The sequence below is a fragment of the Phascolarctos cinereus genome, unplaced genomic scaffold (assembly GCF_003287225.1).
Source record: "Phascolarctos cinereus isolate Bilbo 61053 unplaced genomic scaffold, phaCin_HiC Scaffold_9;HRSCAF=440, whole genome shotgun sequence".
Classification (NCBI taxonomy): domain Eukaryota; kingdom Metazoa; phylum Chordata; class Mammalia; order Diprotodontia; family Phascolarctidae; genus Phascolarctos; species Phascolarctos cinereus.
This window is the reverse complement of record NW_027556402.1, coordinates 22,782,926-22,805,160: the sequence shown is the minus strand read 5'-3', so window position 1 is coordinate 22,805,160 and position 22,235 is coordinate 22,782,926. Positions and strand designations below refer to the sequence as shown.

Here is a 22,235-nt window from a genome sequence, read left to right as displayed (position 1 = left end):
CCATTTTTTTTAAATCTAGAAAGAAAGGGAGGCTTTGAAACACTCAAGCAGTCTTCAGGAGAAAGAAGAGCCTATAAACCAGAGGAGCAGAGCTGAGACCATGAACGGAGGAACAGAGAGAGAGGATGGGAATGCAAATCATCCTTCAAATGATAGAAGGGAGGGCAACAAGCACTGGAGCCAAAGTCAGAAAACTGATGAGGGGGACGGGAAAGACCACAATCAAGAGAACAAAGGGGAAGAAGACAGAAGGGACGAGAGAGAAAAATAAACATGGAAAGAGAAGGAAAAACCTGAGGCAAAGAAGAGAGATTAAAAGGGCAATGGGTAATTAAATGGGAAGGAAGAAAAAGAGAAGGAAAAATAAGAACAGAAAGAAATAACATCATCGTGGCATAATTAGTATAGCATGGTGTAAAGGAAATAAAGACCTTAATTCTGCTTGTGTTTCTAACCCTGAATAAATGTACACACACACACATATGTATATATGATCCCGGGTTAGAGTCCATGTGATTATGTATGGCTCGGGCTCCTTTCAGCTCCAAATCTAAAGCCACTTGGTATCTCTGATACCAAGCTTGTATCTGCAAAATAAGAATGAGCTCCTCTTAAACACACACACACAACACACACGTACACATACACATATCCTTCCATGATTTCTTATTAAGAGAGGCTATTTGTGAGTGTTTAGGAAAACACTATGTAAACTACATGTATATAAGGTAATAACAGTAATTTAATATTATCAATAATAATACACACAAATTATAACTAGAAATAGACAGATGGCAAACAAATCAATAGATCAGACAGACAGACAGATAGATAGACAGATAGCTGGATAGATAGATAGATGAATGGATGATAAGGTAATAACAGTAATTTAATATTATCAATAATAATACACACAAATTATAACTAGAAATAGACAGATAGCAAACAAATCAATAGATCAGACAGACAGACAGACAGATAGATAGATGAATGGATGATAAATGGATGGATATATTGACAGATGAATGTTTAGATAGATAATAGACAGATGATGGATGGATTGATAGATGATGGATGGATGGATGGATAGACAGATAGATAAAAAGATCGATCAATCAATAGATGGATGGATCAACAGATGAGGGATGGATAGAATGATAATAGACGATGGATGGACTGATGGATGATGGATGGATGGATGGATAGACAGACAGATAAAAAGACTGATCGATCAACAGATGGATGGATCAACAGATAAGGGATGGATAGAATGATAATAGATGATGGATGGACTGATAGATGATAGGCAGATGGATAGATATAGATAGATGATGGATAGATCGACAGATAGATAAATAGGTAAGACAGTTTAGAGGGAAAGATAATGAGTTCAGTTGAGACATGTTCAGTTCAAGATATTTCCAGGATAGCCAGTTTGAAATATCAAATAGGCAATTGGCAAAGCAGGGCTAAAGTTTAGGGGAGAGAATGGAGCTATGTAGATTTGGGCATCATCTGCCTAGAGATGACAGTTAAGTCTCTGAGAGTGGCTGAGACGACCAAGACAGAGAACATAGAGTGAGAAGAGGACCTAGGACAGACACATACACACACAGGTCTCTATCTATATGTATGTATGTATGTAGTAAAAGAAACATGCTTAGTTATTTGGAGTTATTCACATCAAATTCCCTCTCCAATGGGTGGACACAGAATGCTTACAAAAAATGCTCACCAAATATATCCTGACAACAAAGAAGGGAATGGCACCTGTCAGAAATCACCCTGTGCCCTTTATAAGGTGGGAGGGCAGTAAAAGGCACAAGTGTTTGTAAACATATGTTCCTAAAGGAGTGAGAAATGGTATCTTTCTCCTCTGCAGATGGTCCCTTAAATATCTGACCACCTTTCAGTCACTCACTCAGTAGCTACTATATGTTTAGTAGCAGTCTAAGTTACTATGTTGGGAAGAAGGAAAGAAAAAAGGGGAAATATCTATTGGCAGAAAAAAAAAACAGGTCTTCAGGAAGGATTCCTTTCATAGAATTAGGCAAAGAAAAAAAGGATGTAATCTACAACATTCAAGCTGAGCTGTGACCTCAGTTACATTAGGGAAATTCTGCACTCTGTTATTTCATTCATTTTGAGGCTTTTGTGTTTTGCTGTCTTTGTAGGAGTTTTCTAGGGCTGGTTGCTTTGGAAAAATCCCAATCTCGTCTCCATTAACCAAAGGGAAAAAGGACTGATCTCCCACATAAGCCAGGACAGCTGAGAGACACAGCATACAGATGTGCCACCTGCAGGTCAGGGACAAAGTGATGTCTAAGGAAGGCAAGGACGGAAAGAGATCTACGTGCTGATTGTTCCCATCTCAGACCTATTAGTATGGATAGACAGAAGGAGGCATGAAAGCCCCCACATATTTTGTTTCCTTTTCGGGGGGGGGGGAGTGGCAAGGAGAGACACTAAAAGAGTAGTGGTCACTCATGGGCCACTCACCAGCCCAACTTCACTGACAAAAAAGCTTTGACCTGCTCAGTTTCCAACCTGGGCCAATTCATACTTTTTTTTTCCCTTTTTGGTGAGGCAATTTGGGTTAAGTGACTTGCCCGGGGTCACGCAGCTAGTAAGTGTCCAGTGTTTGAGGCCAGATTTGAACTCAGGTCTTCCTGACTCCAAGACTGGAGCTCTATCCACTGCATCACCTAGCAGCCCCCGTTCACCACTTCGTAAGCAGACTGTTCCCCCATCATCACTTTAATGCCACATTTAGTGTAAATATCCAATTGGCTTTAACCATCATGCAGCTCAGAACTCTAGAGCTCAAGCAATCTACCAGCCTCAGCCTCCTTAGCAGTAAGAATTATGGGTATGTGCTACCATGTCCAGTCACACATTTTGTTCCAGCATTAATAAATATCAGTGATTTTCTGTCTTCCTTCAAAAAACAATTTTTTTCCCAATGAATGCCCACTCTATAGGGTACTGGACAAGGAAAGCCCTGACTGGACTGTCAGTTCATCCTATTTTGACTCTGTGTTCAACTTGGTAGCCACTTAGTGAGATGTCTTCTATTAACTTATTATATTTCAGTGAATCTCCTAAAAAAAAGGAAGATAAGACACAAGTGTGATAAAATATATTTTTTAATTTTAGTAACTTTTTAGAAAGATAAAATCATTAGTATTACAGTCCAACATGTGTTATTTTTATTTTCTGGATGTTTGATAATCAATAATCCACTAGGCATTCCATATAGTAATTTGGGAAGATTTTTCAAAGCCTTGAGCAAAAAGGGAACTCAAAATATAATTAGGAAAGGCTTTCAAAAGAAAGCAGAGGAGAGGAGAGGAGAGGGAAGGGGAGGAAAGGAAAGGAAGGTTTTCTAGGAGGGGCAGCATTTGGTCCATCAACTAAGAAATTCAAAGCACACTATTAATAGCTGAAGATCTAAAATAAGTCAGAGATCACACGGTTTAGAAGAGGCTTTTGCAATCATCTGGTCCAACCCCTGCCCTTCACAGATGAGAAAATTCAGGCTCAACAAGGCTACCTGACTTGACTAAGGTCAAAGGCAAGTGGCTGAGATGAGATTTCCATGTGCTCTCACTAAAATCAGCATTCTTTCCATCCCACCAGACTGCCTCCAATAACACTAGGCAATAAATAGCAAGAACCAAGGAAGGGAACAGAGGTAATAAATGGAAGAACTCACAGAATTTTCAGGTTGGAGCCAAAATTTGCCTTTTGGCAACTTTCAGTAATAACTGCTCCTGTATCTTCCCTCTGGAGCCAGGCACAATGAACCTAATCCTTCCACCTTTTAGTCCTTCGAATACTTAAAAGAGTTTCCATATCTCCTCACAAATGTTCTCTTTCCCAAGCTAATCCTCAGTTCCTTCCACGGAAGGGACCTCAGATGTCATATAGTCCAACCTGATGCCCTCTGTTGTTCGTCTTTCATTTTTGAAGAGAACCAATGTCATCATTTGGGTGATGTCTTAACTTGCTAATGAATTGCATTTAAGTGAGGTAGAGTTGCACAAAGATATGAGCCTCACTCTCTCTTCCTAAGTCATCAAGGTCCAGTGGCTGGACAAAAATCAAGATGACCGGCGATGGCCCGGGATGCAGTTGGATGACCTTGGCATCTCTGATGCCTAACCAAGCTTCAAGCACTCCACAGTGCCTGCTTCAGCCGTTTTTATAGAACAAATTCTTCTCACTTGCCCATTCTGCCAGGCAAAGTCTTCACATGCTTGGGTAGACAACCCCCCAACTCACTGATCGGTCTATTGGTTACCCTCAACCTGGTTTAGCCCATCTGCCAACACAGTTTTACCAGGGTGTGGCCACTGTGCACACTATAGCTTTTCAGAGCCACAAGTGAGAGTTGGATGGCAGGTGGGCATCAAAGGTAGATGAGAAGCCCAGAAAAGGGTTCAAAAAGGCTGAGGTGCAAGACACCAGAGGCGCTAGTCATCCTGAACACCCCCCACCCCCTACAGCCCTGACTCCCTGTCCAACACATGTGACAGGTGATAATCAGCTTCTTCTTGGAGGCTCCAGAGAAGGGAACGCACCAGTCCCCAAACAGCTCATTCTGCTTTTAGATACGTGCAATTACGAAAACTTTTTCTTATACGGAGCCTACATTTGCCCCTTTGTATTTTACATCAAGAACTGCTCCTATACAGAGGCAATTAAGTGGCACAATAAATAAAGCACTAGGCTTGGAGTCAGGAAGACCCAAGTTCAAATCTGGCTGCTTACTACTTTCGTGATCCTGGTTAAGTCTTTTCACCTCCATCTTCCTCAATTTCCTCAACTGTAAAATGGGGGTGATAACAGCACCAACCTCACAGGGTGGCTATGAGGATCAGATGAGATAGTATTTGTAAGTGCTTAGCACAGTGCCCGGCACACAGTAGGTGCTTAATAAATGCTCGTTTCCTTCTTTTCTATTTCTAGCCTCTGCGGTCAAGTAGCACAAGACGAATCCCTCTTCCACACAACAGCCATTCAAACACTTCAGGAGACAGTTATCAGGTTGCCCCTTCCTTCAAAGCCTTATCTTCTTCAGCCTAAACATTCCCAGATCTTTTAGCCAATCATCATCACAGAGTGTGACTTATCATCAGGGAGGTCCTTCACCATCTTAGTTAATCTGGATACTGTGAAGATTATTAAAGTCCTTCTTAAACTGGGTTTGACTATGACCTTCCATACTGTGCCGGTGACTTTGCACAGCTCTCCTTCACTTCAATCCAATTCACTTGCACACCATAGCACCACCATCCTCGAGAACGAAGGACAAACAACAATAACCATATCGTTTCTCTTCAGAGGAATGAGAGATCACTGTGGTTGGATGCAACAGCCACAGAAGAGGCAGTACTTCAGCTTACAGGACAGGATGGGTAGAATTTCAATGGGTAGAAAGGAAACACCACCCTATTCATAATGGCTACCGTCACCATTCCCCGTATTTCTCCCCTCATCATTATCTCAGACTAGAATCATAAAATTTTATGGCCAACAAGGTCCTGAGAAACCTACCAGTCAAACTCTCTCATTTCATAAATGAGGAAACTAGGGCCTAAGAGGTGAAATGACGTCTGCCCACGATTCTACAGTGAGTTGGTGGCAGAGTCTAAACTAGAATACAGCTCTCTTGCCCCCCAGTCCAATGCTGACTCCATGACATCATGGCTGACTATACAGCAGGATGGTGTCCAGTCCTATAAGTAAGACAGCTCTAAAAAGAAGAAAAACACACACTAACTTGGCTCATAACTGGCATTGTCTAGAAGCAGAGAAATGCAATTTGGGGTCTCTCCAGGCTCTTTCTAAAATTTAATAAATTCAATAAATATTTACTGGATCCTTCCTATGAGTAAGGCACTAGAGGAGGCACTGAAGAAGACACAGAGATGAATGAGACAGCCCTTGGCTCCAAGGAGCTGATATTACAATCTTGTTGTGAGGGTAAGACAGAGACACAAATAACAGTGATACAAGGCAGAATATTATTCATCACTGGAGGGGTTATGAAAACATGATCTAAAGTTTTACTTCAGTCTGTCATCACCTCTCATGGGGTCTATTTCAAAAAGCTTCCTACTAGGTCTCCCTGCTTGCCTTCTCTCCCCTTCCTTCACAGAGATGCCAAATGGATATTCTGAAACCCAGATCTGACCCTCCATGCTCAGAAATCTTCAGGGCCTTGCTTTTGTCTTTAAGATAAAATGAAGGGGCAATTAGGTAGAGCAGTGGATAGAGCACCGGCCCTGAAATAAGGAGGACCGGAGTTCAAATCCAGCCTCAGATACTTACTAGCTGTGTGACCCCGGGTAACTCACTTAGCCCCAGCGCCCCCCCCCAAAAAAGATAAAATGCAGATTTAAAATTTTGGTATTTAAAGTCATTGGCAGATTGCATCTTCCTTCCTCTCCTGTGTTATTTACACATACTGTTTCCATCAAACCAGCCTCCTAGCTCTTCCTCCAAACACTCATTCCTCTCCTACCTCCAGACATTTGCACAAGGGGTCTGCCATTCCTAGAATGTCCTTCTTTCTGCCTCACCTCCACCTTCATTCACTCCCCTGGTTTCTTTCAAAGCATAGATCAGCCACCACCTCTCACATAAGACCTCCTCTGCTCCCTGAAATTATCAGCATGCTCCCTCTAGTACAGACTTTGTGTATACTTTGCACTCACTGAATAGGCTTTATCTTTCCCAACAAAATGTAAACTCCCTTCACGGCAGACTGTTGGGTTGTTATGACTGTATCCTCAAAGCCAAGAACAGTGCCTTGTACAAAGTGAGAGACTGATATATGTTTCTTAATCCACTGTTCAATCTACTTCCTTTACAAACAAAAGTAGAAACCCTGATCACTGATAAGCACCGCTAATTGTCTCTAATAAATCTCTCCCATACCTGAATTTTCTAGGTCCTTTCTCTTTAGAAACATGGATGACATTGAATTGGAAGGGGAAACAGTGAGGCTGTAAAAGGTGTTTATGGATAAAATACATTTGTTAACAAGCTTTCTAAATGGGGGACACATGGCTCTAATCAGGTTCAGAGCACAAAGAATCCGTGTGCCCTGAAAAAAAAAAACCCAAGGTAATTGCTAAAATGTATTTCAGCATGCAAAGTGAGCCAAATCTGCAATCAATCTCTCTCTCTCTCTCTCTCTCTCTCTCTCTCTCTCTCTCTCTCTCTCTCTCTCTCTCTCTCTCTCCTCTCTCTCTCTCTCTCTCTCTCTCTCTCTCTCACACACACACACACACACACACACACACACACACACACACACATAGATATATAGATATATTGGTAACAACTTGGCATTGGATAGAGCCCTGTCTCTGGAGTCAGCAAGATATGAGGTCAAATCCAACCTGAGACACTTCCAAGACTCCTTGGACAAGTCACTTAACCCGTCTGCCTCAGTCTTCTCATCTGTAAAATGGGGATAATAACAGCACCAACCTCTCAGAGTCGTTGTGAGGATCAAATGAGATAATATTTACAAAGCTCTGAGCACAGTGCCTGGGACACAGTAGGTGCTTAATAAATGATTATTTCCTTTCTTCCTTCATAGCTTGATAATGTACTGTCCAGACTTTCAAGATAACCTAAGGCCATTATTCATTCATTCATTCATTCATTCTTCCTCAGCTCCGGGCACTTTCTCGCAAAGAAAGGGCATCCACACTGCCTTCTGATTCAGGAGGAGTTCGCAGCCCTCCTTCTGCATAGGAGGTCACAGGAAGGGATACTTCACTAGCGGTACAGATCTGGTCAGGTCACTCCATTCCCTCTACTCAAAATCTTTCAAGGGTTCCTTCTCACATACGAGGTAGAGCCCAAACGCCTTTGGCCTAAGCATTCAAAGTCCTCCATAATCAGTACCTCTCCACAATTTCTTTCATGCCATTCCACTCCATATTGCTCTCTACTTAAACCTAATTTGATTACTCACTCCTACCCATGACCCACCTGTGACTACTGCCATATGTCCACTCATGGTGTTTCCTACAGCAGGGCTGCCTACTCCCCTTAAATGCCGTATCTACCTGGTAACCCTTCCTGACACTCCTAGCCAGAAATGATCTTTCCCTCCTCATGAAGCATTTGACCTCGACCTCTCAATAACTCTCTAATGGATTATTTTGAATGGCAGGGATTTGCACTGGTAGCATATTCACTAGTAGTTCCAAGAGAGCAGGGCGTCATGTTTTACTTGCAGATTTCAAACCTTATCCAGGAGCTACCTCAGAGCTCTACACACAGCAGGCATTTAACAAATATTTACAGAAGAAACTTCTCAAAAAGTCCCTTTGTTCAATCACAGACATTTTCCTCCCTTGCCCTTGTCTATATTTTCTTCTTTAATTCTTCCTCTTTTCTATGAAGAAGGGAAATCATATCATAGCTGCAAGATCAAAGCAGCAATAACCCAAGGCTTTGAAACATTTTGCTGGCTGCTAAGAGCAAAGAGATAATTTATTTTACTAAAACTATACAGAGAATATTCATACTGAGTAGAAAATGAAAGCATTTGAATGAATGCAGTTTTTATTATGTCTGTTGCTTTTTCCTCTTTTGGGAGTGATTTGTCTAGGTTGGAATTTTTCGATCTTGGCCTAAGCTTCACAAGGTGCAACTTTTCCTTGATACATCTTGGGATACATCAGAGTGGGAGGAGCTGGGGGCTGAGGTGTGGGTGCACTGCAGGAAGATAGTATATGTCCACAGAAAAAAAGTACAATGAAGTCACTGGACCTGCCCCCAAGGATGTTGGCACTATTTGCATGCTGAATTAAATGTAACATTCCTTTTTATACAGTTAAAAGCAATGAAGAAGTCTCTGAAAATAGCTTTTCATACAGCATCCAAGGAGTTTAAATACTCTGAATAAAGGCTTTCCCAGCACACATGCAGGACCCAACAATCAACATTCTATTCTTGGAGGACCAAACAAGCTTTACATGGTATGAGTTCAACAAGGGCAGTAGAAGCATATTCTACCAATGGTCCACCAGGAGCCAAATGATTCTCTGGTTTGTCTCCAACAGAAGCAGCTGTATAGAGCACTGAGCCTAAAGTTAGGAAGAACTGAGTTCAAGCCCAGCCTCAGACACTGACTAGCTATGTAATCCCAGGCACCTCACTTAACCTCTCTTTGCCTCAGTTTTCTCAAACTGAAAAATGGGAATACTGTGAACTGATTTTGGAGAGCAATCTGGAAGTATGCCCAAAGTTATTAAACTGCCTATTAGACCCAGCAATACCACTATTAGGTCTATTTCCAAAGAGGGTTATGGAAAAAGGAAAAGAACCTTTGTGTTCTAAAATAGAACATAAAATAAAATATTTAGAAATAAAATATTTATCAGCTCTCTTTGTGATGTTAAAGAACTGGAAATTGAAGGGATGCCCATCAATTGGGAATGGGTAAACCAACTGTGGTATATGATTGTGATGGAATACTGCTATGCTGTGAGAAATGATAAGCTTGTTGATTTTACAAAAACATGGATAAACTTGAATGAAATAATGAAAAGCAAACTGAGCAGAACCAAGAGAACATCATATACGATAACAACAATATTGTTTTAAGAATAACTTTGAGCAACTCAGTCATTTTGACTATTATCAATACCCAAATTAACTACAAAGGACGTATGAAGGAAGAAGCTATCTGCATCCAGAAAAAGAACTGATAAACAGAATGATTTTACATACATATATATATATATATATATATATATATATATATATACATACACACACATATTTGTGCCTTAGGGTAGCCGGGGGGGGGGGTGGGAAGAAAATAGAGGGAAGAACAAATTTACATGATAACTTAAGCATATATTTAAAAGTAATAGCAAGTTGTACATAGCAGATTTGCGGTTTTGTATTATACTATATTATGGAAATGCTTGTTTTATTTCACAAATTAAAAATAAAATAAAATGAATTTTTAAAAAAGCACTTAGCACAGTGTGGGTGCCATACAAATGTTTATTCCCTTTCCTATCAGAACTCGGTACTTCTTAGGACACTCACAAACACAAAGATTTAAAAATCCACTTGGCTCACCATGTACCTGAGCCAGCATCTCCTCCTTAAAAAGGAGGTTTCAGAATCCTAGACACCAGGGGAAGTGGAGCACTGGATAAGGAGTGACCTTTTAAAATTCCTCTACCTAAGAAGGAAACATGATACCAAGGACAGGGGCAAGGGTGTGATTAGACGGGAATTACTTGAATGGGAAAACACACTTGAGGGTCAATGAGTTGCTGGGAAAGGTCACTGAAAAGAATTACAAGTCAACCAAAAAGATTACAATAATCTCTGTATGAGAAAATTATTTCTTAGCCCTCAGCGTAGGGCTCCAAAGTCCAAACCAGTACTGAATACAACAAATCTCCAGGAACACCAGAGCAGGTTCAGTCCCTTAAACTTTGATTGGATTTTACTCATATGAGGTTGGAGTTTCACTGAATTTAGCCCCACAATTCTCTATATTAGGGATCCCCAGCAACCTTGAGACTTAATAACTCCTCCAATCACCTAATTGATGGGAAAGGGAGCAAACAGCCTAGCACGTTATAAGCATTATATAAATGTTAGCTATTATTATTATTATTATTTTGAAGCTTTATTCTATTTCCTTTTTCATTTCTCCTTACATAATTTTATATATATATATATATATGTATGTATATATATATATATATATATATATATATATCTTCATAAAAATTGCCTTATATACTTTGGTGTATATATCTCCATTAAAAATAGGTATTTGCAATGCAGAATGGATTCCAAATGGAAAATCTATGCTAAAATATGAGGAAAGCTAAGCCACCACTTTACTTCAGGAACTTACTATCTCACCCAACAAACAGGTGATCTGAAGCATTTTAACTAGTATCCCACCTCCAATCACCTACTGTCCCAATCCTTCCGCCATACTTTCTTCCACCAGATTAATCTTTCTGAAACAAAATGTTCACTCTGTCACTCCCTTGCTCAAAAAAACCGTTTACTGCCTAGCCATTGCCTATTAGATAAAATCTCTAGTCCTAAACCTGGCTCTCAAGGTCCCCACATAATCTGGCCCTGGTCTGTCATTCCACTTTGGCCAAGGCGGTCTACTTCAATATGACCTGAGCATTCTTACCTGATGCCATGATTCACACTGTTCTGCCAGCCTATAGTATCCTCTCTCTTCTTTCCTGCACATATTTCACTGATTCTTTTAACACATTAATTAAGTAATAATGATGACAGTAATAACAACTAACATTTACATAGTGCTTTGAGGTTTAAAAAACACTTTATGAATATAATTTCCTTTAATCCTCACAAAAACCCTGACAGGTAGGTGATATTATTATCTCCATTTTACAGATGAGGAAACTGAGACAGACAGAGGGTTAGTGCCTTGCATGAGTGTCTGAAACCATATTTGAATGAAGGCCTTCCTGACCCCAGGACCCTAGGCTACTAAGGGGCCCAGCACTTTCGGAAACACAAAGTTCAGTAAGACACATTCCTTACTCTCAATAATCTTTCCAATAGAACAGTCAGCAATAAGTCAAACTTAATCACTTAAGAACTCTGATCAACATAACAATCAGTCCTGATTACAGATAGCTGATGATGATGGATGCTGTCCACCTCCTGGAAGAGAGGTGATAGACTAAATGGAGAATGAAAAATACATTCTTTGGATGTGGTCAATATGGAAATTCATTTGGCTTGACTGTATTCATTACAAAGATTTTGTATTTCTCAGTAGGAGGAAAAATGCATAAAAACTGAAAAAAATACCTGTTAAATTTTTTAAAAAATATAATCCTAATCCTATTCATCCTTAAAAAGCTCCCATTGCCTTGTTTTATCATGCAACTTTTTATCTCAAGGTTTTATTGCCTTACCCAGATGATAAATTCCTTGGGAAAAGAACTGGTTTTTTGCATCTCTGCATCTCCCATATTATTTAGCACAATGCCTTGTACGTTGGCACTCAGGAACCTTCTCTTGATTGAATGGCAAGAAGGAAATAAGCGTTTATTAAATACTGTGTGCCAAGCGTTAAAAATATATATAAAAGGGGCAGCTAGGTGGCACAGTGGATAGAACACCAGCCCTAGATTCAGGAAGACCTGAGTTCAAATCTGCCATCAGACATAACACTGACTGACTGTGTGACCCTGGGCAAATCACTTCACCCCATTGACTAGCCCCCCCCCAAATTTTATTTTTATTTATATGTGTGTGTGTGTGTGTGTGTGTGTGTGTGTGTGTATACACACACACACACACACACACACACACACACACACATATATAAAAACATGATACCTTCCAATGAGTTGCCTTCCGGTAAAATGGTCATTTACAAGCTAAATTTCAACAAAAACCTTTCTATATTTGTCACATTTCCCATCTGGCTCTCTAGGAAGTATCTTTTTCAGCTTTAACAAGTGTTAAAACTCAATATCCAAATAAACTGAACTTAGAACCAGACCCCTGAATCACTGTATCACTAAGTGTTAGACTATGATTTCCCAAAATCATCAAGGATGGTCAACATACTCTGTTTACTGAAGTATCATCACTGTTATTCAGTAATACTTTAGTAAGAGTAAAATGTTTCCCATTAAAAATGAAACATTTTAAATATATCATTGCATTTTTCTCCTATCCATGTTAATGTTTATTTTTGTGCATGTTTCATAATCTTAATGATTATTCATAGAGTAGTGCACATATAAAACTTATAAATAAGTAAACATACAGATATTGGGGGCACATGCTCAAAAATGTTGCATTAATAGGAGTAAAAATTGTTTGGAGACCTCTGGTTTTAGGACAAGCAAGAGGGGTAAAGACTACAATTAATGAAGGGGCTTTGTCATTATTTGGATTCATCACATTTCTCCTAGTTTTTATCTTCTGGAAGTCTGAATTTAAAGAAGAGGGGGAAAACCCCCCAGTTTTTGTAGTAGCTGATTTATTTTTGGCACAAACATCCAACATAGCGGCTGAAAGCAAGAGGTCGTGGTTCTGACAATCGAGGGGCAAATGCGGACGTAGCAATCAGTTACCAGTCAGCCAACAAGCATCTACTAAGTGCCCGCTGTGTTCCAGGCACTGTGCTACGTGCTGGAGATAAGAACAATGATGAAGACAACTATGATGACAGTAATCATAATCACAATAATAGTTAGAATTTATTTTGTACTTTAAGATTGGTAAAGTACTTCTTTATCTCATTGAATCCTCACAACAACATTGGAAGGTAGGTATTACTGTTATCCCCCATTTTACAGATGTGAAAACTGAGGCAGACAGAAGTTAAGTGACATGCCCAGGGTCACACAGCCAGTGTCTCAGGCAGAATTAGAAAGCAGATCTTCCTGACTGGAAGCCCAGTGTTCTATCCACCTAGCTCTCATGAAAAGAAAGCAAAAAACAGTCCTTGTTCCAAAGGAGCTCACAGTCTAATAGGGGAGACAAAATCCAAACAACTACGTGAAAACAAGATATAGATATAGATAGATATATATATAGATATATATGATAAATTGGAGATAATCAATAAAGGGAATTGATTAGTATTAAGGGGCATTGAAATAATGCACGGAATTTTTTTTTTTTGCTTTTTGGTGAGGCATTCAGGGTTAAGTGACTTGCCCAGGGTCACAAAGCTAGTAAGTGTCAAGTGTCTGCAGTTGGAATGTTTTTTCAAATAGACAGTGGGCTCTCCAGAAGAAAAGGCACCACCTAGACATGACTCCTTGCCTTATACCTCCCCCAGCTGCCAGTACCCTTCCTCACTAATGACCTTGTATTTATTTGCATTTATTCCCTTTCTACATCATCTGGCACAGACTTAAACAAATGTACTTGTTTGACCTCCCCATTAGAACACAAACTCCCAATGAGCAGAGACTGCAGCAATCTTTGTGCTTCTAACGAGTGGTAAATGTTTGATATTTCCTTGTTGATAAATAGGTGTTATCATTATTAAAATGAACTAGACAGCTTAATCTTCTCTCAGAAATATCAGAGTGTTGTTGGCAGGTGAGTAAGAAAGACCTGATCTGCAGACCTAGAACATCACTGGATTCTCACGGCTCCCAAAAGACTTTGACTCACCCACACAATAGCCCACAAGGTTCAGGTACTGTTCCTCTTTACATCTGGTACTGCAGGTTCCACTCAGAAGAAGAGCATGGGGATGGCAAGTGATGCAGTCAGAGTCCGTAGGGCCCAGGCACTCTCTACATGAGGGATGGCACACTTGGAGAAAAGAAAATTTCAGGGTTATGGTCAGCAGCATACTAATGAAAAAAGAAACACCATTACTAAACAAGTCAAAAACATTCCTAAGAGTAATTAACAATGATGATGGCAGCGTGTCTTCTGACCACTTAAAAGACTTCTGAGGATGCTTGGACAAGCAAGAATCACCTTGGGGTATCTTCCCCCTCATTGGACTGTTACTCATTCCTTATACCCATAAGGCTATTCCCCTCTAGACAGAATATTAAAGCATCACCCAAAAAGAGATATAGATAACCAATCAAAAAAACATTTATTGCTGGGATTACAAATACAATAAATGAAACAATTTCTACTCCCAGGGAGCTTACATTTTAACCAAGGAGACAAGAAGAACATTACAATTCAATATAAAATAATCTAGAGTAGTTAATTACAAAGCACCTGGCTGGGGATCACTAGCATTTGAGGGGATCTGAAAAACGTTTCATAACCAAGGTCCTTAAACTACTTAGGGGTCCAACATGAGATTCCAAAGTGTCCACGGAGGTGGGAAATGTGGAAACATAAAACGGGGGGGGGGGAATTACACCCTGATTTTCACTAACCCCCTAAGTCCAAATTCCATCATTTCTGAGGAAGAGCACAAAGCCTTCATGAGATCCCCAAAGGGATCTGTGACACAAAGATCAGTTAAGAACCCCTGATATAGAAGATGGTGTTGGAGCTTCATTTCAGCACTTTGGTGCTCATCTTGTGGCTAAGCAAACTTGGCTAGATTGACATAGTTTCAGTGCCGTTCTCAAGGTCACAGAGCAAGTGAGCAGCAGACCTACCTCACATACCACCATCCCCTCACCACCACTACCCCAGCCCCTTAAGCCAAGTCTGATGATCTAACCAATGGTGCACCCTGTGCCTGAGAAAGCTGTCAAAGGAGCCAGAACCAAGGATGCCAACAGAAGCGGTCACTTAAAGGTGGGCACTTGCACCAGAGACATTCTTAAATATTATTTGTAAATTCTGCTCTCCATGACAGGAGAAGAGAAGAAACAGCAGCAGGCTAGGAAAGAACGAAGGCTTTCTTTGGACCAAGTCTCAGGGACACCCAGAAGCCCAAATTTGCCCCTTCGCATCAGGACCTTGTTTGATGTCTGAACTTTGGGCATTTGGGTATGCATGGTCAAATGAGCTAACACATGTAAACTACTTCATAAACCTTCAAGTGATATAGAAATGCTAGCCATCGCTGTTGCTATTACTACTAGCTCCATTCTTGAATCTGTGGGCTTCTTGGGTATCTCAACTGCTATTTTCTTCCTTCATTCAATCTGCAGTATCTAACTTCAGGGGGCAGATACTGGCAATCTTCTCCCCCCTCCCTCCTAATCCTTTTTACTGTCAAGTCCTGTTGATTAGATTGGCCAGATGACATACTTCCTGAGACCTACCCCATCTCTGGCTAGGAATCTGTCCACCTTATATCGTGATCCAGAAACCCACTTGCTCAGCCAGGACAGTGATTTTATAGAAGATGGTTAAAAAGACAGAGTGTGGTGGCAGCAGACTCTGGGACTACACTAAGAGAACCAGAGGAGGAGAAGACGGATGCAGCCCAAGTGTTCCCTAAACAACACAGCTCTTTGTTATCTCAGACGAAAACCTATCTGGAGTGTAAGGTGGAGACTCCCCTTCGTGAATTGGGGGGGGGGGAGAGGGGAGAGAGAGAGAGAGAGAGAGAGAGAGAGAGAGAGAGAGAGAGAGAGAGAGAGAGAGAGAGAGAGAGAGAGAGAGAGTGAGAGAGAGAGAGAGAGAGAGAGAGACAGAGAGAGCACGCGCACACACGCGCATGTGTGCATGTGTGTGTGTGTGTGTGTGTGTGTGTAACGATGATATTACCATTCAATTTTCTCTATTTTTACTTTACTATTCTGTATTGCTTACATGCTTTCTCATTTGATTTTATCAGTTCCTACCTGGGTTTGTTTGTAGAGCATGGACTAAATGGGTTCTTAAGTTGTATGTGTAATTATACTTACCCCAAATGGATCTTAAGGTAGAAATGAGCTGTTAGCCCCTTTACACTCGGGGAGAACAAATGCCTTGTCCTATCTCTGACAGAAACTAAAATAAAGAAAGAAGGAAGGAAGGAAGGAAGGAAGGAAGGAAGGAAGGAAGGAAGGAAGGAAGGAAGGAAGGAAGGAAGGAAGGAAGGAAGGAAGGAAGGAAGGAAGGAAGGAAGGGAGGAAGGGAGGGAGGGAGGGAGGGAGGGAGGGAGGGAGGGAGGGAGGGAGGGAGACAGAGAAAGGGAGGGAAGGAAGAGAGAGGAAGGAAGGAAGGAAAGAAGGAAGGAAGGAAGGAAGGAAGGAAGGAGGGAGGGAGAAAAGAAGAAAGAAAGAAAGAAAGAAAGAAAGAAAGAAAGAAAGAAAGAAAGAAAGAAAGAAAGCAAGAAAGAAAGAAAGAAAGAAAGAAAGAAAGAAAGAAAGAAAGAAAGAAAAGAAAAGAAAGAAGCCAATAATAAATAAAGCAAATAAATAAATAAAGTAGAAATGCCTTGTCCTAGCTCTGACAGAAAGTAAGATAAATAAACAAAAAGCAAAATAAACTAAAGGGCAAAAGGTGCTGCCTTTGTTCATGTGACTCACAAAACAACTCCCAGATGCCCCACCCACTACAACTCCCGCGGACCTGGGTCTGAAATCCAATTCCTTCAGCAAAATTACATGCAGTAATTTCTCTCTCCCTTCACATGCCATACACCAAGCTGAGAAGACATCTTGTATTTTTTTTTTTAAGGAAGAGTCACCTTAGGGTGTGAGCAATAAAGAAAGGAGGGCAGCAGTGCCTAAAAGGAGAAAGCAGCTGCAGTGGTGCCTCATGCTGCCAAGGCCGGCAGCGGGCACTGAGCTCATGGGAGAAAGTGGAAAGCCCTCTTTGCCAAGGGCAGGGGAGGTCTAGGCAAGTCTGATACTGAGGGGGGAGGGGAAAGGAAGAATGAGACTGGGGGTAGACTGGGTCCCCTTTCCTGACAGGTAGCTTGTGGAAAGCACAAGCAGCGATTGCAGGTACACCCAACTGCTTCTCTTCTGGGCAGAGAGCCAAGATGGGTTCAGCAAATGGAATACTGATGAAAAGGCTAACAACCATTCCTCACTCTGCATTCCTGAGAATGGAACTTGGAAGCGGCTAATCTCCCAGATGCCAGTCTTCCCAGGATGAACCCTGTGCTCCATTCCCTCCCCCTTCCCAGCACCCTCCCAGTGACCTGGGGAGGCTGCTGGTCCATGGTACCATCTGCCAGGATTCATGTGGGTGGGAAGATGTAGAACACAAAAGTTCATGCTAGAAGCATTCTGACTTAGGTTTCAAACAAAATGTAATTACAACACAGGGAAACCAAACACACTTTTGGGGGAAAAATACCCAAAGACTGATAGCTTTGAACAAACATAAAAATTCAGAAACCAGAGGGACTATATTTTCCCCCTGCTAAGCCTACATAAAGATAAAACAACCCACCTGCAAAGAGAATATTTTTTAAAATGTTTTGGTTAAAAATGTTTTGCAAGGAAAGTTCTGGAGGGAAATAATACTTAGCTTATATTAAATAGCATAAAACAGCATTTCACAACCCATTGTGGTCCCGGATCAGTTTGAGGCATGAAATATATTGGTGGAATCTATAAATGCTGGTTCAGGAACCCTGGTAACATGGTATAAAACCAGAAAAATGGGAGTTGGGGAAACACTGGAGCAAAAAAAGAAGAAAGTAAGGTTACTTCCCTATGGAAACTTTACTGTATGTAATATTTTCATATCTCCTAACAATGGGAAAATGTAATTCGCATCAATATTTTCTCACAGTAACCATATTCACATCATATGGAACACTAAGGTTTTGAGGAATACAGATTTGTAAACTAAAATACCTGAACTGCTAAGAGCTAAAAGATCAAATCCCTGCCTCCATTTCTTGTCAAATAAACTGCAGAATCTCAGAGGTAATAGAACATCTGATCTGACCAGGAGTCTGCTAATAAATATTTAACTGTCAGCTCCCTGTGGGAAGGAGAGTGGAGGGGGGAGGGGACAGGGAAAATTGTTTTCATGGCATACTTTTAAGTTTAATCTACATTATAACATTTTCTATATCACTTTCTTACATCTACTATAGGTTCCCAAACTGGATGAAACCACCCCCTGGAAGGTGCTGGAATGATCGCAGGGGGCGGTAGTAGCTTGGGTGGCACAAATTAAAAAAAAAAACCATTAATGGGTTAAAGAAACTAGAATTCCAGGGAGACACTACGTAATTTCTTAAAAGAGGGCGGTAGGCCAAATAAGTTTGGGAACCTCTGGCAGATAATCAACAAAATAATAAAGTCCTGATTTATGGCATGTGCTGGTTTCTGAGGATACTTTGGATTATATTGTAGATACTCACAACGATTATTTAACAATCAGCTCTCGTGAGCTGGTCCAACACATCCCTTACTCTAAACTATGCCTGACAAGAATCGCTCCCCTCCCTCTGCCAGAACATACCCAATAAGTCATCACTCAACCTTTACTTGAAAACCCTCCAACAAGGCAGAGTACAATATCTCTCCAAAGGTAGTTAGTCTCTACAGTAGTTGTCTCTACAAATTCTCCTTGGGATGGCTAGTTCTATAATCTGGAGACAAGAAGGGCAAGTGTTATCTCTCTTCTCTGTGAAAATTCTTCTAGAACATGAAGACAAATGATCCTGCCACCCTGCGTCTTCTCTTATCTGAAAGAAGCATTCCCAATTCCTTCAACCAGTCCTCATGAATTCAAAACCCTTCACCATCTTAGTCACCCCCTTCTGGAAGCTCTACAGCTTCCAATCCTCTTTCCTAAAATGTAGTCTGAATGCAATGGCTCAAATAAATCTAGTTTAACCACAAGAGAGCACAGCCAGACTATCCCTCCCTAGTTCTTGGCATTCCTAATGCCTCCTAAGGTCACACGAGCATGTATGGCCACCATTGCCTCATACTGAGCTTGTGGTCCACTAAAAGTACAAGGTCCTCTTCAAATTGACAACCGCCTAGCCGTGCCCACCTGACCTTGCATTTTAATGCAAGAATAAGGATCCCCATTTATATTTATTGTATCACCTTATTCAACACAGCCCAGTGCTCCAACAAGTTGAGATCTCTGGTATAAACTTGTTTATCCCATATTCCACCAAAGTGTTGGCTTTGCATCCTCTGAAGATATGATGTGATGTACCTTTATCCTAGTAATCAATTAAGACTCTATAGAACCAGGCTTAGTCTCAATGACTCCCTAGTAAGAAAGTACCCTCCATCTGCACCATGTGATCTGTTCCTATTTCTGGTTCTTCCTGTCTCAGCAACCACAAAGATGTTCCTATTTTTATAATCAGGAAGTCACGACTCGTAAACGTCTTTACACTCTGCCTGTGATGTTCTTATCTATTTGGACCAGGATATAAAAAACCCGGGATGCTGTCTAATAAAGGATGCTGAGCAATCTGACCTCCTGACCACAGAGCAGTTCTGACTCCAGAACAGGGTCAAAGAGCAAGGATCGTGCAGAGACTCCTGGGCCACCTCCACGGAGACCTCATCTGAGACTGACCCTGAAGCCTTAATAGCAACCTAGTTCTAATACCACTTAATTATAATATCAACTGGTTCACACATTTTCCTCTTTTCCACAGGATTGGCAAGCAAGCCCCATAAGGGTAGGGACATTTTTTTATTTGTGTCCCCAGTACTTAACACAGTACAGGCATTTAAAAAATGTATTTTAATGTTTGTATCAGGATTTGTTTTTCTTGGTTTTTTAAAGGGGACAAAGAGGGAGGGAGATAATGTGACCTTGAAAAGAAAATAAAATTGACTTTTTTTTAAAAGAAATACCTAAACTGAATTAAGTTGAAAGACTTTTTCAAATTCTTCCCTAAAAATCTAGGTAGACTATATCACACATTTCTCAGATCTACCTGTGTCTACCCTATCATGTAATAGGGTTACAAAAGAGAGTTTGTCTGGCATGGTCAGTCATTGATAATGTCAAGCCACCTCTTTCTGATCACCTCTACCTCCTTTTTCTAGATGTTTACTAATCATTCCTTTAATATTTCCTTCTGGTATAATGTACCATCCCCCAATGCCTTCTGGTATATATGATATGTCATCCCCTCAGTAGCTTCTGGTATATACAATATACCAGTCCCCAATACCTTCTGGTATATATAATATACCAGCCCTCAACATCTTCTGCTATATATAATATACCAGTCCCCAATACTTTCTGGTATATATAATATACCTGCTCTCAACATTTTCTGGTATATATAATATACCAGCCCTCAACACCTTCTGGTATATATAATATACCAGCCCTCAACACCTTCTGGTATATATAATATACCAGCTGTCAACACCTTCTGTTACATATAATATATCAGTCTCCAATACCTTCTGGTATATATAATATACCAGCCCTCAACACCTTCTGGCACATACAATATACCAGCCCTCAACACCTTCTGGTACATATGATATATCAGTCTCCAATACCTTCTGGCATAGACAATATATCAGTCCCCAGTACCTTCTGGTATAATACACTACCCCCAAATACCCTCTGAAATTTTTCTGGGAATCCCCCAGACTCAGTAGCCTGTGGTTTTAAACCTCTATCTCTTCCGTCTTTTTAAAATTTGCACATCTGACATTCCATCCCAACCTGTGGTGTGGCTGAGGCAGCTAGGCGGATACAGCGCTGGACCTAGAGTCAGCAAGTTGAGTTCAAATACAGCCTCAGACACCAGCTGCGTGACCCTTGGCCACTTAACCTCAGTATGCCTCAATTTTCTCATCTGTAAAATGGGGGTGATAACAGGACCTGCTTCCCAGAGTTGTCATCAGGATCAAATGAGAACCATTTGTAAAGAACTTAGCACAGGGCCTGACACATAGCAGGCACCATATAATAAATGTTTCTTCCTTTCACTGTGGTACTTTCACTGTTCTCCATAATCGTCTACAGCAGAGGTGTCAAACTTGTGGCCCACAAACGCTCCTGAGTATGGCCTGAACCAGATTAAAATGTAGTTCCTACCTGGTTTCAGTGTGTTAATGTATTAATTTTTTAAATGCTTAAGCATGTGTGGTTTTCTAAGTCAATATGCGTCCCATAGAGATCCTTATGTATGGTTCAGTGGGTCCCATTTCTATGAGTTTGACACCCTTGTTCTAAAACAATCCCATCAGGCAGCTCTCTCGCTACCCCAGAATGTAGATTTTTGAGGCTAGGTATCTTGGACTCATCAAGGGCAGCTACTTTTCACTTACTATCTAGCACCTAACTTTTCATAGGTATTCACTCCCCATGGCCTTTTTCTGTTCCGTCCTTTCCAATGCAAAGATCATTCTCCTTCAAACATGACAAAACAAAACACAAAAGCCAGACTAAAAATGGCAGAAGTCTGTATCATCTGCCATTAATGTCCCACAGGCCCTTAACAGGGCCTCCTCTTTTTCTTCATATAGATTTTTTTTAGACACCCTTTTTTTGTGATCCTAAGTTTTCCTTGCCAAGTCTGACTCATCAACACTTCTGACAATACTTTTATAAGGGGGCACCATGACTTACAACCCAATGGGGCTTAGGGAGAGGGGCAGAGAGGAGACGTGGGCACAAAGAACCATGAAATTAGGAAAAGTGTGATAAGGGCAAAAGTGATGTTCACACAAAGAATCCTAAGAAATTTAGGGAGGGAGAGATCACTTTCAGCTCTGGTGAAGGAAGAATTCATGGAAGATCTATTCTTACAGGGTTATTCCAAAGTGCTTTACTATTCATTCTGTTGTTTTCCATTTTATGTATATACCTTTTAAAAATCCAATTAG

At 40.7% G+C, this 22,235-nt stretch overlaps 1 protein-coding gene across 1 annotated transcript in view; it reads right to left on the bottom strand.

The window, feature by feature from the left end:
• FRAS1 (Fraser extracellular matrix complex subunit 1) overlaps positions 1-22,235 on the bottom strand; it is a 479,438-nt gene that overhangs the window by 217,042 nt on the left and 240,161 nt on the right. The window contains 1 exon segment of the mRNA XM_020988371.2: positions 14,200-14,343. Coding sequence (XP_020844030.1) covers positions 14,200-14,343 — 144 coding nt within the window.